Raw genomic sequence first — 22,989 nt, 5'->3', positions numbered from 1 at the left:
TTCCTTTTAAATGGCATGTATCCTCCAACCTAAGCACTCTGCAGATTACTGTGCCACAGTTTGAACTTATTTCATGTCACTGATATCTTCAAAAGTGTTTCTCTTCAAAAGCCTTTTATTTTCATGTATTTCAGTGGCTTTCTATAATTCAATCTTTTCCCTCTACGAGATGACACAATGTTACCCATGCTAACAAAAAATACCCTACAAAGTATCTCTGGGTGATACCTAAGCAACTTCCAGCAGAACAGCGGCAAGCAGCAGCACCAGCTGGGCTGAGCAGCAGGGAAAGATCTATATTAGGAATTCAAGGAAGAAAAAACTGCCCCACAAGACACTCATAATGAAAACAATTCTGCTAACAGATGTTTTTAGTGCCTTGGATTTCTCTCGCACTGTCAACAAAGATAAGCATACTTCAAAATACATGAACAATACTATATAGAAAAGGAGACTAGGTGGTGAGGGAGTACATAATACAGACAGAAACATATCTGAAAATCCCAGAGAGAAAAAGGGATACACAGTTGTCTGGTTTTTGGCTGTTGCTAGAAAAGATAAATTTATTTATGGATAAAAAGCCCCTGTTCATTTCACAGAGAATAATCTCTCTCTTTGCAGACAAGCGAAACACACACCACTAAGGAAAGAATTGCTGAATGAACTAAAAGATCTTCAACAAAATACAGTTTTCTAAAGATGCCAATTTATTCTCTGTTCACCTTAATAATTCTATCAGCTTTATGTTCTTTGTAAATCAGGTTAAGAAGACAAAACACACTTAATTTAGTGAGATTATCTGAACAAAAGAATGACATTGCAAAAATAAGTAGGAATTCCTGTTTAGTGTGATCAAAACCTAGCATGAAATCATCAGTTTGTGCAAACTGTGATGGACATAGAGACCTCAAAATCAACAGAGTTGGGACAATTTTTGCAAGATGTAACACATGTGCCCACAAGGATGGGCATGTGCACTGTTTTTTTTTTTGTTATGTCACTGATCTTCCACAAGATATACACATATAACAAAAAAAAAAAAAAAATAATAAACATTTGAAGATATAAGAAAGTTTCTTGTTAGAGCATGGAAGAGACCCACAGGCTCATTGTGAGAGTACTTGCTCCAGGATCTTGTAAGCAGAACACGAACATGGGAGGGACGCTGACAACCCCCAGACAGCCACACCAGTCAAGTATCCACATTAATATTGCCATGGCACTCACCATGGGTAATTCAGTCATACCCACACAAGCTCAGCTGGCACAAGAGCCCTTCTGTGGTGGTATGTGCTGGGCAACAAAACACCATCTTAAGGTCAGGAAAGGACCAGTGCAAAGCCTTCCTTTAAAAACTTCCACATCCTACAAAGACCTCTCTTCACACTGGCTGAGTGATTTTTCCTATCATGTATCCTAATCCTAACTGTCCATGCATGATTGTAAGATTAATAAAAATTTTCTAGGGAAAAACTCAGTTCAGACTGCAAGGCACACAAAAGAAAGATGACCCTGCCATGGACGGATTAGATCCCCCTTATTCAAAGCAGTAAAAGAGAAAAAATTAATAGGGCTTTTTAACTTTCAAGAGCTGGATTTGTTTATTACTTAAACTTGGCTTTTACTTCCTCCAATTGATATTTCTTAGTTATCTTTTACATCATAAAGCTATAAATATAAAAAATATCTGCAATTTTTGATTTATTCATTCTGACTTCAGTATTTTTACTGCTTTTGTTTTTCCCAAACTGCTCACCTTCGTTTTTGTTTTTAAAGATTGCATAGATATATTTTTTATCAATATGACTAAATTAGTACAAAGCTATGTACTTCATTCAGGAAGGAAAAATCTATTTTTAAGATTTAGAATTATGGTAGTCACCACTTTGCAAACAGTAAATTCTTGACCGGTGGATTGTTTGTTTGGTTTTTCAATCTGCACTGAATAAATCAGAGATTCACATTTTAAGAGGAATTAAGAGTTTCAACTTATTTTATTAAAGAGAGCCTGAGGAAAAGAAGTTTAATTAAACTGGACAGTCTCTAGTGCAAGTTGAGATACTGTCAGGTGTCACCTTACAGGGAACTAGGCAATGCCAGTTTATGATGGAAATAAAAAGATAAGGAATATGTGGGATGGCACCAGAAGTACTGATGACAGATTGGATTAGATTAGATACTGTGTGTAAATCTATAACACAGAAATAATTAATTACTAAAAAATCCAAACCATAGAAACAACACACACTAACAAACAAAAAGCACACAACTAGAATAATTTGTTTTAAAACTTTGTTTAAAGTAGTAAAATAAACTGGTATATCTTTTCTTCAGTTCCTGACACAGGAAAACAACAACATATTAACTTCACCAAAAGACTAAAAATATTCATATTTTGCTCATAAAAGTTATGATGCAGAAAGATACATATAGAAAGGACTTTAAAAAAAAATAATCTTACTTCTATCTACTATCGATGACAGAATTCTGTTAATTATTTGCCTAAATTGTTCTTTAAAAACTGACAGTATTAGACAAACCATCAACTTGTAGTGGTTTCTGAAGGGTTTTATTATTGTTAGCATGAAAGGGGCATTCCTTGAGTTTAATCTTTCTCTTCCTTACTGTAATTTCAGATTTTCTTTTTCATCCTCTTAACCATTCACATAGAAATAGGTCACTGACTTTCTCTATGATATATTTAAAGGTTGTAAATGTCTCATCCTTTTTTTATCCCCACCTCTTAAGAGCCCTACTTACTTTGACTTTTCATTAGAAGGTTTTATTCTCAATGTTTACTCACCCTTGCTTTTTTCCCCCCTCAGGTCTCCAGCTGATTCATGTCTTTCTTGTGTATACAAATTTACCCTTGAGGATGGTGGCCTTACCTGTATCAAGTAGTGTGTCATCACTGGCATGTCTCCTATGCACATGCATCTTACTACATGTATGTGTTTTTGAGGGACTGCAATGACACTTGCATTTTTATCTGTAATTTAGCATCTAAAAGATCCTAAATTACAGATAAAAGATTACAGATTACTAATTGGGATCTGCCAGAAAGTAGAACATCTCATGGCATTTCCAGTATTCCATCTGTTAGCTCAACTGTGGGTGTTTCTTATGCTTTGATTTTGTTATGTTTCTGTTTGATTTTGTTATGTATTTGTTTGTTTGTTTTTTAATACTTACATTGAATACAAGTGTTAATGATTAATAAAAATATGAGTAAATAATCAATGCTAATTATTAAATGGTGCACAGCACACCACATATATAACCAATATTTACCAACTGTTAGTAAATTGTACAAAAATTGGTCATTCAGATACACACAGCCTTCCAGCCTGTTGGATGTTGGATTATAAATCTTGATTAATTTTATTAATACATCTATTCATCAGCATGTGCCTTCCATATGAAGTCTACACAACATGTTGAAATGTAGGACCACGGAATCACAGAACATGCTGAGTTGGACAAAACACACAAGAACCACCACGTCCAATTCCTGGCCCTGCATGGCACATGCCAAAGAGTTACACCATGTGCTCAAGAGTATTGCATAAGCAACATCTGCTCTTGCTAGACATTTGTAAACTTCTTAGCCTAGCAGGAGTATTTTTATTTAAATAAATTTTTCATTCCTTTTTTCCTACTAATTCCTGTGTCTGACAGAATCTTTACCTGTCAGCAAAGCACTAAACACTTTCCTTCTGAAATCCCACCTCAATCCCTCCCTCCTTAAGCCTCTTTTGTTTGCATTTCCAGCCTATACTTGGACATCAGCAGCACCTGTCTCTGATCCACTCATTAAAACTTGAAAAACAAGGTTTTCCCAAGAGCCCTATTCCCTTACTGCCTCTTCTCAATAGTACATGATTTCCTTTCTCTCTGTTTACTCTCAGCCTTGATCTGTCATCTTTTTAGCTGCAATTTAAGCAATGCAACTTAAGGCAAGCCTGGGGCATGAGGCAGGGTTAAACTGCAGGGGAACAGTTCCTTCTCTGGTCAAGGTAAACACAAACTATTAAATTCAATTAAATTCCCATGCTGGGAGCCCTGAGTGCTGCTCCTTGCCAGGGAGGACAAGCATGTTCACAGCAAGCAAGAGTGACTGCAGGCACGTGGCTCTTTGCAGAGCTTCACTAGCTTTCAGTTCTTGCTTACCACAGCTGGACAGGCACCTTGATTTCAAATGGGTAAGAAAATCACCCACTATTTCACTTGCACACCAAAATAATGTAATTCAGACTCCAAGTATTTTTCACTTTAAGTAAAGGATTAGACTTACTTCTTGTGCCTGGTTCCTCCCTAGGTATTACACATCACTGAAGGATCCTAGTGATAACAGCTCAAAAGCTGCTCTGGGACACTACTAATTTTCCCTGCTCTCTCACTCAATAAAAAAACATGTGGGGTTTTTTTTGTTTATTTTCACAAACAAGTAATGCCATCCTACCTTTAGTTTCAACACTTGCTCCCTAATAAAATAAATAAAAATGGAAAAACAATAATAGTGTTCAATCCAAATATCAAAAGTTATAAGAAATTGAAATTTTTCAATGGAAAAATTTTTGATCCTTGTAGGTGATTAATTTTGCCCATTTTATTATATTATACTTGCTAAGTATTATGAAAGGCAATTTTGTCCCAAGATAAATTCAAAATCTTAGCTGTGTAATTCTTAATTCTGATAAAGAGTATACATGTCTATTTCCAATAAGCTTTAAAATGAGAAACTCACACCTACTTTTTTTCTTACAGGAAATGGAAGGGAAATGTAACTAATGAACTTTATTAAGTAAACTCATTGTATAACAACCTCTTTTAGCTGCTGTAATGAAGCAATGAAAATTAAATGTTCTTCTTTAATGGAAAGTAATTTTTGGAAGCAAAAACATACGCAAATATTAAAATAGGCAAGGCAATTGAAAATGCTTGGGTTTAAATTACATTATTAGATTACTCCGGAGCTTTTTCACTGTTGAGGCAGACATAATATTGCTCATTACTCATCCTTCCAATTATAAGTATCTGTTCTTGTTGCAAACCTAGTTCATAAATATTGAAAGCATGATGTGAAGTATTGCTATACTAGCTCACTTTTACATGCCAGGAATAGGACGAGCTGCTGGTTCATTTATCGATAATAATATACTTACATAATTATGCATAATACTAAAAACCTCATTATCATTCTACATAGCAAATACGTTTTGCTTAGGATTGCCTTTAGCAATTATATGTTTCTAAATTCAGTCATCTTCCTTCTCAATAAACAAGTGAAGCAGCAAACGGCAGCAGCTAAAGATCATTTTAGAGCAAACAGATGTGAACCCACCTATAAAATCCACCACCTCCTTGGGCAAAGCTGGCCATACCAGTGACATTGGCACTAAAGACACCATCCCCATGAGATCACCTAAACTCCCAACCAGAGCCTGGTGAGGAAGGGAACAAAACCATTGTGAACAGTCACACGCCTCCACTGAACTGTAAAGCTGAACTGACCTTTTACTTGGGAAGTCACCACACCACATGTAAAGTGTGTCAAAATCTCATTTTCAGGTCTTGCTTAGCACACTCCAGTCAACTATACATAAATAATTTTCTTTACCATTTGTACATGAAAGACTATCTGCCATTCATGTTTCACAGAGGAAATTCCAAGCAGTTTGTTCTCAAAACTCCCCAGGTAATTTTGCTTCTCAGCCACCCAGTGGTAAAACTGACTCTAACCATGCTTTGCAATATGCTGATGTAAGAGCTAACATATGCTTTACTAAAAAGTTACTGTATTCTAAACTATTTTCAATTAAGTTCTTTCATTCAAAAGGAGTAAGCTCCCTTTCTCATCTTCCACATAAATGTACAGCTCCACATTCACCACCAAAATGTTTATATGGAGAATAAATTTTTCCTGATCTTCAACTATTAGATGGAATTTTTAAAGATTGACTTTTCCTGGCTTTGCAGAACACCAAGGTCGAAGTTAAAAAACTCTGTCATGTCTTCATCTGACAGACATACATATTTAAAAAAAACTAATTTCAGAGAATTCAATGACTGCCATGTTCCCTTTCAGAAGCTATTCTGCTTTCAGCATTTAACTTACTACAATAATGCATTTTGCAATTTAAGGTGCTACACGAAATTAAATTTCATTTTACTCTTTCAGGGTCAATGCTGAAATCTAACACCTCTGATAAACTCAGACATTTCACCAGTATTATTTTCCCTAAGGAATCATCACCAACCTAGCAACCCAAAGTTTGCATTTTCTGAGAATTTTTGGATCACTAACTGTTCATTCCTAATTTAGTCAAGATAACTCACTCAGATGTCTTCTATTATGTATGAAAAGGTCAATAGTGATCAATGGCAATAATGTATCAGTAGATTATATCCCTTTATGAAATAAATCAAATTCAATCCCTTTTAGGTTAGGATTCAGTCACTCAAAAATGTACACCACCATGTAATTTTAATCACCTGAATATTTTGACTTCTTTCACTGCAAATTACCCATATGATTGAGCTAAACCACATACAGGTGTTAAGATAACAACAAACCAGACATTACAGATACAGAGTTCAGTAACACCAATTACACAGCTAGATTGCATACTCAGCCAGCCAAAATTTGTACATTTAAATGGGCAACTGTAATTTTTGCCTCTGCATATTCACACCATGTACCAAATAGAAGCTTTATAACCAAAGAAACAAATGAGATCCATGCAGTCATGCAATTTAAACCTGTATCATGCACACCCACAAGAATTAATTTCAGGTTATGTGGCCATGCTCAGGCATTATCAGACAGCATTCACTATTTGATCAGACTATAACTTTACATTACTGTACAATGAAAACAGACTTTTGTTAAGAAATGTTGTCATTCAAGGCACAGGAATATGTTACAATGTCTTTATTATACAGTCTTTATGCTGTTTGGAGAGAATAAAGAATCCTTCCCTTCTTCCCCAGCAGCACCTTGAGAGATTGCCTATCAGCCTAAACACTAAAATATTACTTGGATCAGTTGCTAGAAACCATTATAAATGAGATTCTCAAACAGTCTCAATAGCTACAAACACCATGAGAACCAACAGGGTTGGTCCCTTGTTGAAAAACAGCTGAGTGAATCCAGAAGAATGTGCCACTGCATGAAGCTTAACCTGTGTCTGTACATGGCTGTGAGCCAGAGTCTTAAACAACCTATCTTAAACAACGTTATTGAATATAAAATCCAGAAACTTGCATCAGTGTAATAAGCAAAATGCAAAATCCATCAATTTGAAATTAGTGTAATAGGCAAATCCATTTATTTTAGGGAGAAACCTATTCTGTACATCTAATTTCTCAACCAGTGCCAAAGAATACAGCTAAATACAGCTGCTGATAAATGGGACTGCAAAATGTATTTGTGTAAAGATATGCAAATAAGTGACCATTACATAAAATTAAGTAGCAAAGCTTTTGCTATGTTAATTCAGTGTGTAAGTCAGGAGCAGGAGAATAACTGATTTTTAAGAAAGGAATTAAATTTTTATAACTGTTCCAATACCTGAGGTAAAAAAATACATACTGTATCAAATGCTCTGCAGGCTGCTGCAGCTGAATACCCACACCCTGTGTGCAGTGCATTACATTCACATAAATACACAAGGTGAATGGCTTCTCCAGACAGAATTCTGTGATGCTGCATGCATTATCATATAAAAATTAAGGCCTGTCCCCAAGAAACATACAAAATAATTCCATCTGTCTTAAGGTGAGTTGTATTTAGAGTAATGCTGGCAATCACTGTGCTTTATAAACAGTGTCTTACAGACTATAATACAATAACTGATATTATACTGAAAATCTAATGGTGTCTAAAGTAATTTGTTTCTTTTAAATTACATGTTCTTGGACCCATCTGTGAAAACTGAGAGGTTAATTACGATAGTACATTGCATAATTCCACAGCTAAATGCTAAAGTAGTTCTACATAAATGCCATATGTTTGTCTTAGAAAAACTAAAAAGATTAATTAGGAGGCCAAGGCCAGTACTTTGGAAAGTAATACTCTCAACACAATTAGATCCTTACACTACCTACTATGCAAATTGAAGTTTTAATTAATAGGTAAAGTATTAGTCATGGAAAAACTAAAAAAAATCCCAAATTCTAAATTGCATGCACCAGACTTTTTTTTACTGACATCACTTATAAAAAGGCACTCTGCACAAGCCAATCACAAAAAAAAGACAACTTAAACTTAATATATGCTTTTCATCAAGGAGCTACTTGCTAAGCATTTCTCCATTCCTGTTCTTCTCTACATTATTCTCACCTATTTAAAGATAACTGATAACATCAATAAAGAAAAAGCTCCAATAAACAAACTATAACTAGGAAATAGAGTAAGTTTGAAAAGTCAACTCAACAGCCTAAGGTCCTTCAAAAGCCTGGCAACTACTTCTCCATCTCTGAAGTTGATTTAATCCAGCTTTCCACTTTTAGCCTACTCCACTACAAAGTAAAATGTCTTATAGCCATCACTCTCCTGAATAAAGTAAAGGGTTATTTTGGCCTGATTCACAGATCACTGATGGTAAAGAGAGCACTTCCCTAAAATTCAATACACTCTGGACCATATCTAGAACATAGTCACTTTACTCACCACATATTCAAACACAAGTGTCAAGGTCTCCTTGGTGTGAATGATGTCATGAAGCAGCACAATGTTTGCATGTTTCAATCCTTTCAAAAGGGAAGCTGAAAAGCAAAACATACATGTAATCTTAAAGAGTATCCAGATATTTTATATTGATTTGGTCTCTCTCTTTAGTGACTTAAATGAGCTTCATAACCTGACAATCAATACTTTAGTATCTTCTATGTTCACGAGTTCCACACATCCAGTTGTTGAAGATCACACCTTCCCATTCAATGTTATTTTCTCCACCTCACTGGTCAAACTCAGCCTCACTCTGAGGCCAAAATGAGCTGGAGCAAGAGATCCTTTCTTTACACAGCCTCCTCTAAGTGAATCACTCATGTCTGAGCAACCAGACACCAAGAGCACTCCTACACTCAAAGGTATTTTTTTTCTCTCAGACAAAACTCAAGCATGTCCTTTCAAAACATAATCTTTCCTAACAACAGAGTTGCTGTCTAAATTAAGCACAGCATTTATCCTATGAAAAGGGTTTAAAGCAATAATACTCCTTTCTCTCAAATATAACAGAGATTTAATGAATCATTTGTATTAGCCAATGAGAATAAATGTGTGGTTATTTTCTCACTATATTTTTTAAAGGTACTAGCTCATGTTTTCAGAAAAGACAAAGACTTATCTTAGTGAACTCTAAGGTAATCGCCTTCACGATTTTTTTTTACAACCTAATACATATTTAATGTTCATTCCATATTACATATTTAGTGTTCCACAAGATATAGCATATTTTATCAATGTATGTTGACAAGCCATGTGTTGTTACCAATGTCATTCTGTTGTCGGTGCCTTGTCATCTCATGCATATATGTGAGCAGGACCATCAGTCACCCTAGCAAGTAAATAATAGATACAAAGACATGCAAATGAGTGGTACATTTCTAAACTGAATAATGTGGAACTTTCTTCTCTCACCCTTCTACTTTTGTCAAAGTAAAAGAATGAAAGGCCAAATGTGTGTCTCAATCCTTTACTGTGCAGAAAGGAAACTACAGAGCTTCCACAGCACTGTTACCCCTTGCTGTCCTATTCAGGGTTTTCTATCAGGCTGAACTAACTCCAGGGGTCATGTGGCTTTGAATTAAGATAAGTACATATCATCTCTCATACTGGTCTTTAGGAGAGCAATCTGACAAGTTAATCACTCTAGGAAGCAACACAAAAGCAGCATGGCATCTGGCTGCATCAGTTTCCTCCACAAGCATCCTTAGCATCACACTGGAGTTCATCCTAGGCAGAAGGCAGACAGCAAAGAGGAAAATACCATAAAGCTGCTTCAAAGTGATTGTCATCACAGGTATCATGAAGAAAGGACTGCAAGCCTGCAAGGAAGCTCTATGACCAAGAATGAGGCAACTTGACAACCTGGATGAAGAGATGATAAGAAAAAATTCAGAAGAGTTTGCTTTAGCTTGCGCTCCATAGCTCTTGCTATTTAGACAGCCAGCACAGAGGAGTCTTTCTTGTGCTGATTTTGTTGCCACTGAGCTGTAAAACAGCTACTGTAATTACAAATAAGAATTTTAGACATTTTGATCAGTGCATGTCTAGAAACTGTTCATATCCCACAAATTAAATAGAGGCCTTTTTCAGAAAAGAAGAGCTGTGAGCAATTTTCAAGGGATCTCCATCTTAGAACTTGGACAATTTCTTGGAACTAAAGCTCAGAGAGATTTGGATATGTTGGGTTTTTTTAAAAGAAAATTATGAGAAATTGCTGCTGAAAAAAGGTATGGCTACAAACCAAAGATAAAGAACAACTGTTTTGAAAGGTACCTTCTAACAGAGACAAGAACTTTTAACCTGGGGAAACCCTAAGATTTCACCTGAAGTAACTAAGGTTTTCACCAGCTCTTTCCTCAAACCTTATTGAATGACCACACATTCACAGACATTGTGAACAAAAAACTTCCTCCTAGCAGAGCCTGTGTCGAACTGTAATAGTATTTATGGTCTCTGTCAGCTTTTGCTGTTCAGATCATCACCTGAGGCCGTTAATTCCTCTAGCTGGCCATTACTTTGTTGCTAAAATCTCTACAAGGGTCATTAAAGTTTAAACAGTACACTGAAAGCAGCTTACCTCGAGGTCTTTGCAAATACTGTCTTTCCCCTTTGGTCCCCTCCCCCACTCTTATTTATCTTCTCTAACATCCAATTCTCCCCTTTTACAGCCTCAATAATCAGCACCTGCCATATATTACAAGAACTATAAAATATCACCTGCAGGGTGAAATTTCTGTCTTCGTCATTAGTCCAAGTGAAATACAGTAGGTAATACAGCACAGAGAGCAAAATCCACCTAATTTTACACTGCAGAAATAACCAATTACACTGTCAATATATATTGTGAGAAAACAAATATAAGTGGTAAGAAAGTAAGAGAATTACCCCATATGTTCTTCTATCTGGACTTATCATTAAGATTGTCTGTCTTGTGAAAACACTGGTTTGTTTCTTAAAAAAAAACAAAGGCGGGGGAAAATTAAAAAGAGAAAAAAAAATTCTGAAAGAGGTAAGCTGTTTCTTCTTCCACAGAGTACTTTAAAAACAAAATGAAATATGAACCATAATATGGAGGTTTTTCCCAGAAAACCAGCTTTTCAGAACAAATGACTTATAAACCTCCTCTTTTGGGCAAGTTCTTAAAGAAGGGGATAGAACTTTGGATGAACTCTACTAATTCAAAGACAAAACCCAGAAATCCATATCCAAAAGAATAAAAAGGAGTCCAGAGAATCTGTCAGCATCAACTTGAGACAAGGCTGACTTTACCTTTGAAGCTGCCAATGCAGCTGGTACTGGAGCCCAGTGAGAAGTCAGGTGCTGCTGTGCCTTGGTGTTACTTCCAGAACAAAATAATTCTGTCAGAGAAGGCCATCTCCACCCAGTGATTATTACCCACAGATTTCACACAGAGTTGTTTTCTTTTAAGAAAAAAAGACTAAAATGTTTTTGAAAAAGTATTGCAACAACTCACAAAAGTGGGACCAATGTACTAGTACTCACTGTACTGTTAACATGTATTTTTAATAACAAAATTATACAATGCTGCTTCAAAAGTACTGGCATTCTTTTTTTACCCTTGGTATGAAATGTAAGATAAACAGATGGCAGCACTTTTAATTAATTTCTCCAAAGAGTTCTGAGGAAAAACAGCAGCAAGGAATGTTAAAATTCATTTTTAAAGCATTTTAGACAAAGTATTATATGGATTTGAATGGCCAGGTGCTTTCTTTGTCACCTGTGTTTGCACAGTCCCACACAGCAAATTCTAACAGTAAAACCCAAGGAAGGCAAATTGTTGCCATACTTCAACAATTAACAATGTCCCAGATGATGATTTCTGTGACTTTTACACAAGCTTATGATCTGAGTTGCTAAATGTACCAACACTCCATACTTTCCATCAAGGGCTAATAACCATATTTGCATACTTAAAGGAAACACATTGAATTTTCTTGAATAACCATCACAGGCTTCACTTCCAACAAGGGAATGCTCTCATCTATTATGAGCTCCTGGCAAGCTGCCATATCACTTGTGCTGGTCAAGGAGGCTTTTGCTGTTCCCAGATGAGCTGGATTCTAAAGTACACTCACTCCACAAGCAAGGCAAGCCAGATGGACTGCAGCCAACTCTCTTACCCAAAACCTGAGTAGCATCAGTAAATCTGTGCTTCACTCCCTGCGGGGTTTACAGCATCAGCTCAAGCCTGACACTCCATTTAACAAAGCCTTGTGACTTTTACATCAGCCTCGGCTTGGGAGCGTTTTGAAAAAGGCTATTCCCATATCTCATAAAGGAATATTTCACAGCTGCTTGATAAATTCAACAAAAGTAACTATTACTATTGACTCCCGGGTCATATGGAAGATCATTTCACTAGCAAAGACAGTAGTTGTGGACATGGTAAGTACATTAAGCTCAAACATTAATTATGGTCCTTTGATCATCCATTCAAGTCTTTCAATTCCTGACTATCATTTTATTCTCACTTTGTGAAAAATCACAAATCTTCACTGTGGTTTTAGACAGAAGAATAACACATGATTTTCAAACTGGCTGATATTTCAGTGACCTGGAAGTTTTTCTCAGCAGCAGAATTTGGCCTCATGCTGTCCATATGCACCATAATGTACAACTGCTGATGATGCTCTCTCTCATATTTCCACATTTTCAACATTTTTCTAAGAAGTATAGCTATAAAAATACCTGCTGTCCTCAGTAGCTGGGGCGTCCTCTGAGATTACCATGCACTAGCACTAACTATTGCTCATGCTGCTGCTCACATGCAGTGCTCACCCTTCCTCACTCCAGGAGATTTCTCTTGTCAGGAGACTTTTGAAGACTGCACACCACGAAAGCTTGCCCTTCTCTAATGTTGTTAAAGCAACTGTGCATCTTTGCTGCCCTGTTGGATTTCTGAGACACCAAAGAACACATATTCTAGTCAGTAACACAAATCTGTGAAAGCAAGTTAAGCTGCTGTGCTTCAGAGCCAAGCAATTTATCTTTAGAATTCTGCAGCTTGTCACACTCTGCAGACACAACGGTGCTCTCTGTCAGAGTGCCAGCTTCCTTGCATACACAGTTGGGATCAGTCTCTGAGCTCTCCTGGAAAGGCATCCTTAGTGAGAAAACATTCATGGGGTTTTTTTCTTATAATCACGTTTCCTGAACAAACACACTCAAATGTGTCTTACTGCCTGCACAAACTACAGTTCTGCTTCTCTCCCAGCAACTTATTTTCAATTTATACATCTTTCAAAGCAATTTTTAAAATTTGGCCTCAGAGCACAACGTCCCATACACTTCCCACACAGCAGGGATTTTTGTGTGCAAAATGTTACTTAGAATTCTACCACAGAGACAGGAATTCAGCACTCTGTTGGTTTTGCAGCAATAAATGTGCAGTACTTTCCTCCTCAGAAATGCAGTCTCCAAATCTACACTTTGCTATTTTCCAGTTCACCCATCTGAAATTATTTACTGCAAGTAAATAGCTTTGCTGTCCTAGAACCCTAACATAACAAAATTAAATTCAGTGAAAACTGTACCTCCCAGGTAAGACCACACTGACCAGAAACTTCCCATCTTCTCACCACAGGATATATTCTGTAGAATGATTATTATTTATAGCACATATGTAATACCAAGTCATTGATTTTAGAGCTGCACACCTATAAACACACAGAATTATGCAGCTTCCATTCTGATAATAGTGGACACAATGCAATAAAGATATGTAGGCCACTCTTCAGCTTGGAAAACTTTTTAGGAGGAAGTTTCATAAAAAATTGCAAAATAATTTCTGAGGTAAAGAAAGAAGAAAAAGCAGAACAGAAAACTTTAGATGGGTTATTACATGAGCTTAGCTCAATTACCTTCTTTACTGCTAATTCCAACCTCATGAAAGTCTCCTCTAGATCTAATAAATACTCCTTCTTCTAGTTTTCATTAAGTCAAAAAAACAACAGTCTGCCATTAAGGAAGCAAACAGTGCTTCAACATGCTCACAAGAAAGTATTTGGTAGTCCTTCAACTGTAGGTTGCTTTGCTGGAGGGACTACATGGATCAAATTAGCTTCATTTACCTCCTCAGCTTCAATTCAGGCTTACATGAGTGACTTGAACTTTTAACCAAGTGGTTTTTTTTGTTTGTGAAACAACTTCTTGCTGCTCCTTCTTGAAAGTATAGTACGTAATTAGAGAAGAAATGCAGAAAAAGGGTGTGTGCTAAAAACACATTAGCACTGTCAAAGGTTCTTGTTAAAGCTGTAGTCCCCTAAGCAAAAATCACAAACCTGCTAAAATCTCTTTGCCTATTGAACTGGAATAAAACACTGGAAGGACTGATCAAGTAAGCTCTGAAAAGCACTACAATATATTATTCTAACAATTATAGAGAAGACTGCTGCCATATGAAATGAATGTCTCTTTCATTACATCCTAGATATAAATATATGCATTGTGTATTGTTCCCAGTGCTCTTCCAACACAAGTGCAGATGGAGGTTAAAAATAATGAGACATCATCCTATTAAAGCCAGACTCTTTTGGAAAGCAATTACCATATGCTACTTGTATCTTGTAGCAGCCAGTCATATTTTGCCTTCCCTATCCATTTCAGTATTCAAGAGGAGGAAACTGTGTAAATTAAAAATATGCAGAGTTTAAAGAAAACAACTCTATAATGCAGGTAGCATGTGAAAGGAGGAACATTTCTATTACTTTTTGATGCACACATAGTATGACCCGGACTAATAACATAATCTATTTATAAAAACATCACTGGTTTTAGCCCTGTTATCATGAATTTCAGACAGTCTTCACATAAATATCTATCTACCTTAGGATCACTTTGGAAGTTTTCAACCTAAACAGTTCCTCCCCTCTCAAAAACAGGCTTTAGTAACAACTTCTGTAACCCACAAAATAACTTTCCCTTTGGAAAAAAAATGAAACCCCTCAACCCAGTGTTTTGGAGTAGGGATTAAAATCTGGGAAGAGGCCTTTAAAATAGAAATACACAATTTGCCATCTCTGTGAAACTACTCTAAATTTGGTGAAGTTAAAGCTTTGGAAATTGTCTCTTTGGCTCAACCTGACTATCAGCAGTGTGAAAGGAAGGAGGAATACCAAAAAGGGGAGATGGCAGGAGAGGCTGTGATCCACAGTGGAAGCTAGGACAGCTGGGTAAGGAGAAAAAAAAAACAGAGGATAAATGAACATCTTTCACAGGTGGAAAACGCAGGAAGTGGGAAGAGCACATAGACAAGACAGGAAAGGGACAGGATGCAGAGCACAGGTGGGCAAACACTCACAGTGTGGGGGAAGTACACAAGAGCCTGCAGACACTAGCACATATTCTCCACTGATGTCCATACAAGAACCCAAGATTCCCACTGCTTTCAGCAGGAATCAGTCTGTCAGGTTCCTCATTCTCCTGCAATTTCAGTCCAGAGAGAGAAGAACCCTTCAAAATACCAGTTAACATTTCAGTTCAAGTAGAATGTGTTCATATGAGACCTAGCAAATATATTGAAACATTAGAGTGCAGATGCAGCACCAGAAAATGGAAGAGAGATTTCCACTTGCTTTTTCAAATACTTGGAACATTACTTACACAAAAATCCAAATTAAAATAAAGAATGCTAGGCCAAGCTCAAAACAGAGATGGACTACAATTACAGGGGCTGCCACAATGTGAACTCTGAGATACACATTCCTGATGTCACTACCATGAGATAAGCCAGGGTTTCAGTTCACAGCTGCTTCACATCTATCTTGCATTTCTCTCACATTTTGACAACCTGCAAATTCACAGTCTAACTTCTCCTGCAATGGCCAACTTGTGTGCTTGTACCCTTTAACTGTTCTCAGGTATTTAATTTTGTGTTACAGATGGAATAAATACAGTGGAAGGATCTTGCCCATTCATGAGAGAAGGTGGAAACTCTATGAGGCCTAAGTCAGAAGAAAACTAACCTGACCTTTACCCTTACCTTACCACTGACTAAGCACAACTTTAAGTCACTCAAGCTGATAATATTACCATATTCCTCATTTTCTGAACATTTCAACTTTTGATCTTCACTCACGCTTACCAGAACAGCAGAGTGCATTCAATTATTACAGAACCCCAAGCAACAGTGTACACTGATATTGCAGATGCAATATCATTATGCATTATGCAAGAACTTTGAAAGTCATCTCAAAATAATTTAAAAGGACTCTTGGCAAGTGGGGTGCTGACAAGATGAACAAATATTTAAGTAGTCAGAGTAGAGTGACTAGTGTTCTAGAAATTTTCAAAACCATCTGTGTTTTAGTAATGCACAGTAGGTGCCTATAGCTAGAGCCACCCATCAAGAACATTAAATTAAATTAATCGATCATCTTCTGACACAGGCAGAGATCACACAGCAGGAGCAAACATGGTGCTGTTGTGTAATTAAGGAAAGAACAGTAGAAGAAGAGAGACCAAATTAAGTTTTCACAAGTAAACTTAACTCTGACAACTTCCTAATGATTGACTTTGCAACCATAATAAAGATCCTCTGCTTTAAATGGTATATCTGCAATATTAGTATTATATTGTTCAAATGAGGGAGTAAACAACCAAGTACCAGCACTGAACCTCATGTTCTGCTGAAATCAATGAGCATTTTGTTACTCACTTTTACCAATGCATCAATATGACAAGAAATCACTTAACCTTATGTACCTGCAATGAATATTTTTCTTTTTTTTTGTACACAAAAGATAGAAAAGCATCACAGGAAATAATTAAATTGCATTGACATGAAACTCAGTTGCCTACCAGCATACTTGAGCTACTACTTACAAATGAGGAATTCTACAGAAAAGCTATTTTAAAAAAAAATTACTTTTGCTCTATTTCTCAGTGGGCCATTTCCTTCAGAAAAAAAAAAAAAGCTGCATGAAAAGCAGACTCATTTGTCAACACGCACTTCAGGCTGCAGAAAAAAAAAAGGCTTGTGGCATATGTCTTGCTATTTTTCAAAAAGGGAGCGAGACAGGAGTCTTTAAAAGATCATGTCAATTTTCTTCTTCTGGGTGGGTGAGGCTCAACATGCCTCTTTGCCCATAAGTGGAAAATAAAGCTGGAATGCTCACAGCATTGCTGCATCTCTTGTGGAATGGTTTAGATGTAAAAGAAAGGCAGGCTCGGTAGAAAGCTAGAAAACAACTATTTTTACAACTATTTGAGTAAACAAAATCTATCACAGTGAAAATAAGGCATACGGTTCTGTAACTGAAAAGAGAAAAACATGGAGTGTATGGAAAAGAACAAAAATGTCATAATGAAGCAAATGTTATAATGAAGCAAATTAAATGCAGTTACTGTGTAACTTGCCCTAAAAAGCAACTCAAAACAATGAACAATTAGGCTCTTAATCAATAGAATGATTGATGTATGAATAATACCTAGAAAATTTTAAAAACATCTTTAAGGACAGGAAATAACCTTAATTCTAGATCTCTTTGATGCCTTTTATAAAATTTGTAGTTGTTTTTTCTTTCCCATCTAAAAATATGCTAAGCATGCAGACTACAAAACGACAATATTCCCTCAAGTAACTTGTAAACTAATTTCTACCATGAAAAAAGCAATAGTGATGAAGCATGCTTGCAGACACTATAGCAGCAAAACTCAGCAAGGGTTAAATTATTTTCCAGACTAAATTAGTAGAAAGATTATATTGGCAATGGACATCCATGCTTTACCATGACCAATAAAGTCCTTTGGTGCCAAAACTGCTGAACATCCACTATGCAAGCACATATTCTGAAAATACAGTTTAAGTATTTTTTCCATATGTGAAGGCCCTATCAATTCACAAGGAGCAGATATACTTTCCTCCTTCTGCATTTGCCCTGTCTCTAGGTATTGTCTTGGTTCTCGCTCCATCACTGAATTGTCATTTACTCTTGCAGTTCATAGTACCTATCAACAGTATTAGTTGAATTCAAAGTGCAAGCAATCAAGAGGAATCAGAAAAAACTGGGTGTCCCAGGATTTTTGCTTTATTCATCTCAGAATGTAACTATATCCAAAACAGTATTACTGCAAACTTTACAAACTTACATTTAAATGACCATGAGACCTGTTATTATCATGGCACTCTCAAGAGCAGCATGTGCATATTGAAAGGTTGGGGACATTGTTCCAAGTTGGAATATATGTTATACAGGACAAAAATTTTCCTCTAAGCAAAAGACAGCAAGTCCTGTATGTTTCTTTAAAAAGCAGCTGCCCTTCATAGAGAGTCGGAGAGATGCCAGAACAGAAAGGATGAGCTGAAGGAATGTCTCAGCTTCACAGAGTTGACAGCCATAGCTGACAGTGACAGGGTGCAAAAGTTAAGTGATGCTCAGAGGAGACCTAGCTGAGGTAAGGTAGTGATTTTTATCCTCCTACTTTTGCTAAAAACATACCCATAATTTTCAAGTACAGTCCAAAATTACCTGTGCAGATGCATGACATGCATCAAATTATGGATCTAAATCATACTGGAAGACATTCTGAGCAATGCCATAATTCAAGCACTCCTAAGAAATGTGAGAAAACACATTAAAAGGATCTTTGAGCATAACCCATTAACACCACAGGTGGTAAGAATTTTTTTTTAAAGGACAACTCAACAGCTTGTCTGTCTACTACATACAGATATAAAACATCCAGCCCCCTTGAAAATATACTCAGTTCTTCCATCCTGTTGTGTCATTCATCAGTTATAATTACAGCAATTTACCGTTTGCTTTTCCAGATAAAATTCTTTTTATAGAATCATAGTAATTAACAATGACAGCAGCAAAATAGATAGCCCTGCTTCTTAAAGTACCCGTTCCTCTTAAATGGCACTGCTGCCTTAACAGACTTTAAACAAGTGTCCTCATCTTTTCCAATTTGTGCCTAATGGTGTTTATTCCAGTCAAAACAGGTCAGATCTTTTCCAAGAGAGAACTAGAGAACAAATATGCTCTTTAATGTTGCTGACCTTTTTTTCAAACACTTCTCTGAACTCGTTCCTTGAAAGGTGGCCTTCAAAATTTAGACTTCAGATCAAGGAAATGCTTTTCCTAGTTTCTGTGAAAATTTGCCCTATTTCTCAAAGTTTACATGTAGTCAATAGAAAACTGCACTTTAAAGCTGCACTTAAGCAGCTAAAATCTCCCAGAGAATCCATCCTCCCAGTCTGAGCCAAGAAATCTGGAGTACAACACCAGTTACAGATAGGACAGTGTCTATCAGGAAAACAATTCTAAGTTTCCCCAGAATCTCAATCACAAACGTGGTTTTGGCTGAATGCCATCTCCAAGTCCTGCACTCCATTTCTGCTCCCCCCTCTTCAACCCTGCTAATGAAAAAATGGTGGGAAATGCTAGTCCTGTCCAATTAGATTCCCCATTCTCCATGTCATAGACTCCTGGCTGAGGCAGCCAAAGTCATCAACCCTTCCTTTCTTGCTACTATTGCTTTCTTCCTCTGGTGTTGCTTTGAATGACACTGAATTTGCATTCTTCCAAACTCCCTGTGATGGCTGGTGCAATGCTCACACCAACATCTATTCCTAACCTCTATTTCTCCTAGTTCTCCTCCCTACCACTGCCCAAGTACAGACAGTGCCAAGCATTCAGTGAGGCAGTGTTCTCCAAGCTGCCAGAGCAAATCAGAAAGGGAAACAAAAAGGCTAGAGGGAATACAGAAGGGAAGAGGGGACAAAAATGCATGGATAATGCATGTAGAGTTTATAACTCTGTCGATATGAGAAAAAAAAAAATCCAAAAACAAAGCTACATGCAAAGCAGGAGGTTTACACCTCTGCACTGGAAATTGTACCTAAAAAGCCAGTTTAACAAGGGGGCTTTCATAGGCTCAAGACAAGCTGACAAGCCAACATCTAAGAGCTTAAATCCTGGTTCACCATCCCACATAGTACATGAGCCTAGAGATACGGATAATTCTTTAGTTGTCTCTTTAAATCAGTCTTGTTTATTGTTATAGCCTTGCTAACCAAACACAAGAGGCAAGAAGTTTCTTGTTCCTGAAGAGAAATGGAACATAAAACAAGTAGGGGACCTTAAGCAGCAGGACTTAGAAGAACCAAGACAACATGCCTAAATTGTACTACTCTATAACATGCATTTTCAATTAGAAAGACAAAGTTAATAAAATACTAACAGATTGAGTGGCTGAATCAGTAAGTATAGCAGAAACTCTTCCTGATGAGCTCCTTTTTACTTGCAGAAACTAAGCAAGAAGAAACATCAAACTTCAGCTGTTAATTTGATTTGACCAAGCACAAACTAGACTAGACTACTCAGTGTTCGATTTTGCTGCCAGTATGGGACCTGAACACCACAAAACTACTGGATATAATCTCCTTATCAATGTAGCACTATCACATGGTTGAAGATGAAATGCTATCATCTCACCAGCTGATCCCAAACAAACTTGCCCAACACAAACAAAAAACTCTTCAGTGTAATGCAAATACACTGAAGTTTTAAGTTCAACGTAAGCAACAATTTCATACACATAAGAACAAGGTTCAGGAATATGGCAAAGCCATCATTGCTTTGAAGTAGTTTCTGAACCTCTGAAAGTCTTTGGAATGTGTTTTTTTTTCTCTAAAGAATCCTTTTCCAAGCAACTCCTGAAGATAGCTGATCTGCAACAGTATTTTGAGGCACTGCAAAAGGGCAAACACTTTTTTAGTTTCTACAACTTAAGTGAGAACATCTTAGTATTCCAGAAAACACAGCTCAAGCACTGTAGAGTCCTTGGAGCTCTTTACTAGCGATTTGCTGCCTCATTACCTCATGCCAAGTAAATCAAAGAATGACTTAACAAAGGCCAAATTTTTATCATCCAAGTTTTTCTCCCAAATAAATACACTCTGACCTAAATAAGGTCACAGGAATTACAGAAGTACCAATAGGCGCCAATGATTTTTTTCCTCCTTCAGGATGGCTACTTAGTGCATATGTTACACCAGACATTCTGCAACAGTAAACTGCACCTCTAAGAGAAATTGATAAATTAGGAATACCAAATCCCTGTTCCAACATATGCCAGAAAGTTTTGGCTAAAAATCAAGACTTGAAAACTCTCATAGCACATTCTAGGTCAGATACTGATACTAAAATAGTGGCAGTGAAAGTGCTAACATTTAGAAGGCTAAACATCCTCCCCAAATTCACAATATGGTTCAGTATTTCAAATAGCTCCAGCCTTATGAAAGTAGGACAAAAATATTTAAAAAAAAAAAAAAATCAATGAAACAGGCACAGGAACCTTACTCATTTATTTCTAATAAGGGCTCAGCACCCCAGTGATGACAGATCACAGACTCTGTGAGGTCCATCAAAATGCTTCTCTCTCCCCCAGCTGGTTTGGAAATTTACATATGTCAGCCTGATAATATTTAAAAAAACCTGACAAGCTCTCCACAGATAAACAAACCTGATCTGAGGCAGTAAAACACAAAGGTGTACTCTCCCAAAGTTATCTGACCACAATAAACTACCTCTAAAATATTAAGAATCATTTACCTGAGATGAAACTACAGTTGCACATATCCATATCTTGAAGGTATCATTTATGTTAACTGTACAATGAGTGCTACACATAATAGGAAACATAGCAGTGTCTTTGTCATTAAGGATGTATGATTATCTGCAGGTATTTTTCTGACATTTTGTTAGGCTTTAACAAGTGCTGTTAAAAAAAAAACTTGTCCTTGTATATAGTTTCACTTTCATTTCACTTGAAAAGCTTTTATGAACTTGTTTACATAATTTTCAAATATGTAGATTCGTAACTGTCAATGATTTTACAAGGTTAATGGCCTCTGTAATTAAAACAAATTAATGAGAAACTCAACTTTAAATGAATGCACTTCAGTCAACCAGAAAAACAGCACACTCTGCAAAGAACATGGGTGTATGAACCAGACTAAACTCACCTTTTGCTGACTGCTCCAAAACAATGTACAGAAAAGAAGATACTTCTATTAATGATGCACTTAGACTCTAGACTATTTTGAAACCTAAAATACTAGGAATTGAGATGAATGGAATTTCTAGCTTAGTTTCCAGATCTAGATGCATCTGAGACATACTTTTACTCTAGAGGTTAGCAAACAACAAACACAGAAGCCAGCATAAAACTTTGTACTGTATGATACTGAAAGCTCAAAAATACAGATTGTCTTTTCAGGAGCATGTCTATTATTGAAGATAGCTTTAATTTACTTTAAACCTCACTTTCTTTTATTTTTTATTTGGACCTCTAGTTTCTAATTAGTATATTTTTAAATAAATTAATTGAATCCATATTATGCTTCAAAAATTTTTATATTGAATTAATTGACATACATTAGCAAGAAAAAGCCTAGATCACACCATACTCTTTTTTTAAGATTAAATGATCTGAAGCTGTAATTATTATAACCAAATTTCTTTGTAGAACTAAAACTTCTGCCATCCAAATATCACTAAAGAACTTGATTCAAGAGTAACAACAAATCAGAAATTCAGTCTAGAAAAAATTAAAGGGATAAACTCTCCTGATATTTAAGGGAGGTTTTAAGTTTCAAATGTTTTCTATTGCCTCAGAGAGGTTAGAAGTTGCCTTGTGCTCTTAAACTGTGATCAGGAGTTATTCACATGTAATTGAATGTGACATTCTACATTCTTGTCCACAGCCATAAAAATGGATGAAAAACATGA

At 36.4% G+C, this 22,989-nt stretch overlaps 1 protein-coding gene across 8 annotated transcripts in view; it reads right to left on the bottom strand.

The window, feature by feature from the left end:
• Positions 1-22,989, bottom strand: part of CDK14 (cyclin dependent kinase 14) — a 314,718-nt gene that overhangs the window by 173,846 nt on the left and 117,883 nt on the right. For all 8 annotated transcript variants that reach the window (XM_085573088.1, XM_085573092.1, XM_085573090.1 and 5 more), the window contains one exon: positions 8,675-8,769. In XM_085573088.1, coding sequence (XP_085429214.1) covers positions 8,675-8,769 — 95 coding nt within the window. The remainder of the gene's footprint in view (positions 1-8,674; positions 8,770-22,989) is intronic.

This window comes from Lonchura striata, chromosome 2, assembly GCF_050655825.1.
Source record: "Lonchura striata isolate lonStrDom1 chromosome 2, ASM5065582v1, whole genome shotgun sequence".
NCBI lineage: Eukaryota > Metazoa > Chordata > Aves > Passeriformes > Estrildidae > Lonchura > Lonchura striata.
The sequence above is the reverse complement of the archived record's forward strand: the minus strand, read 5'-3'. Positions and strand labels throughout refer to the sequence as shown.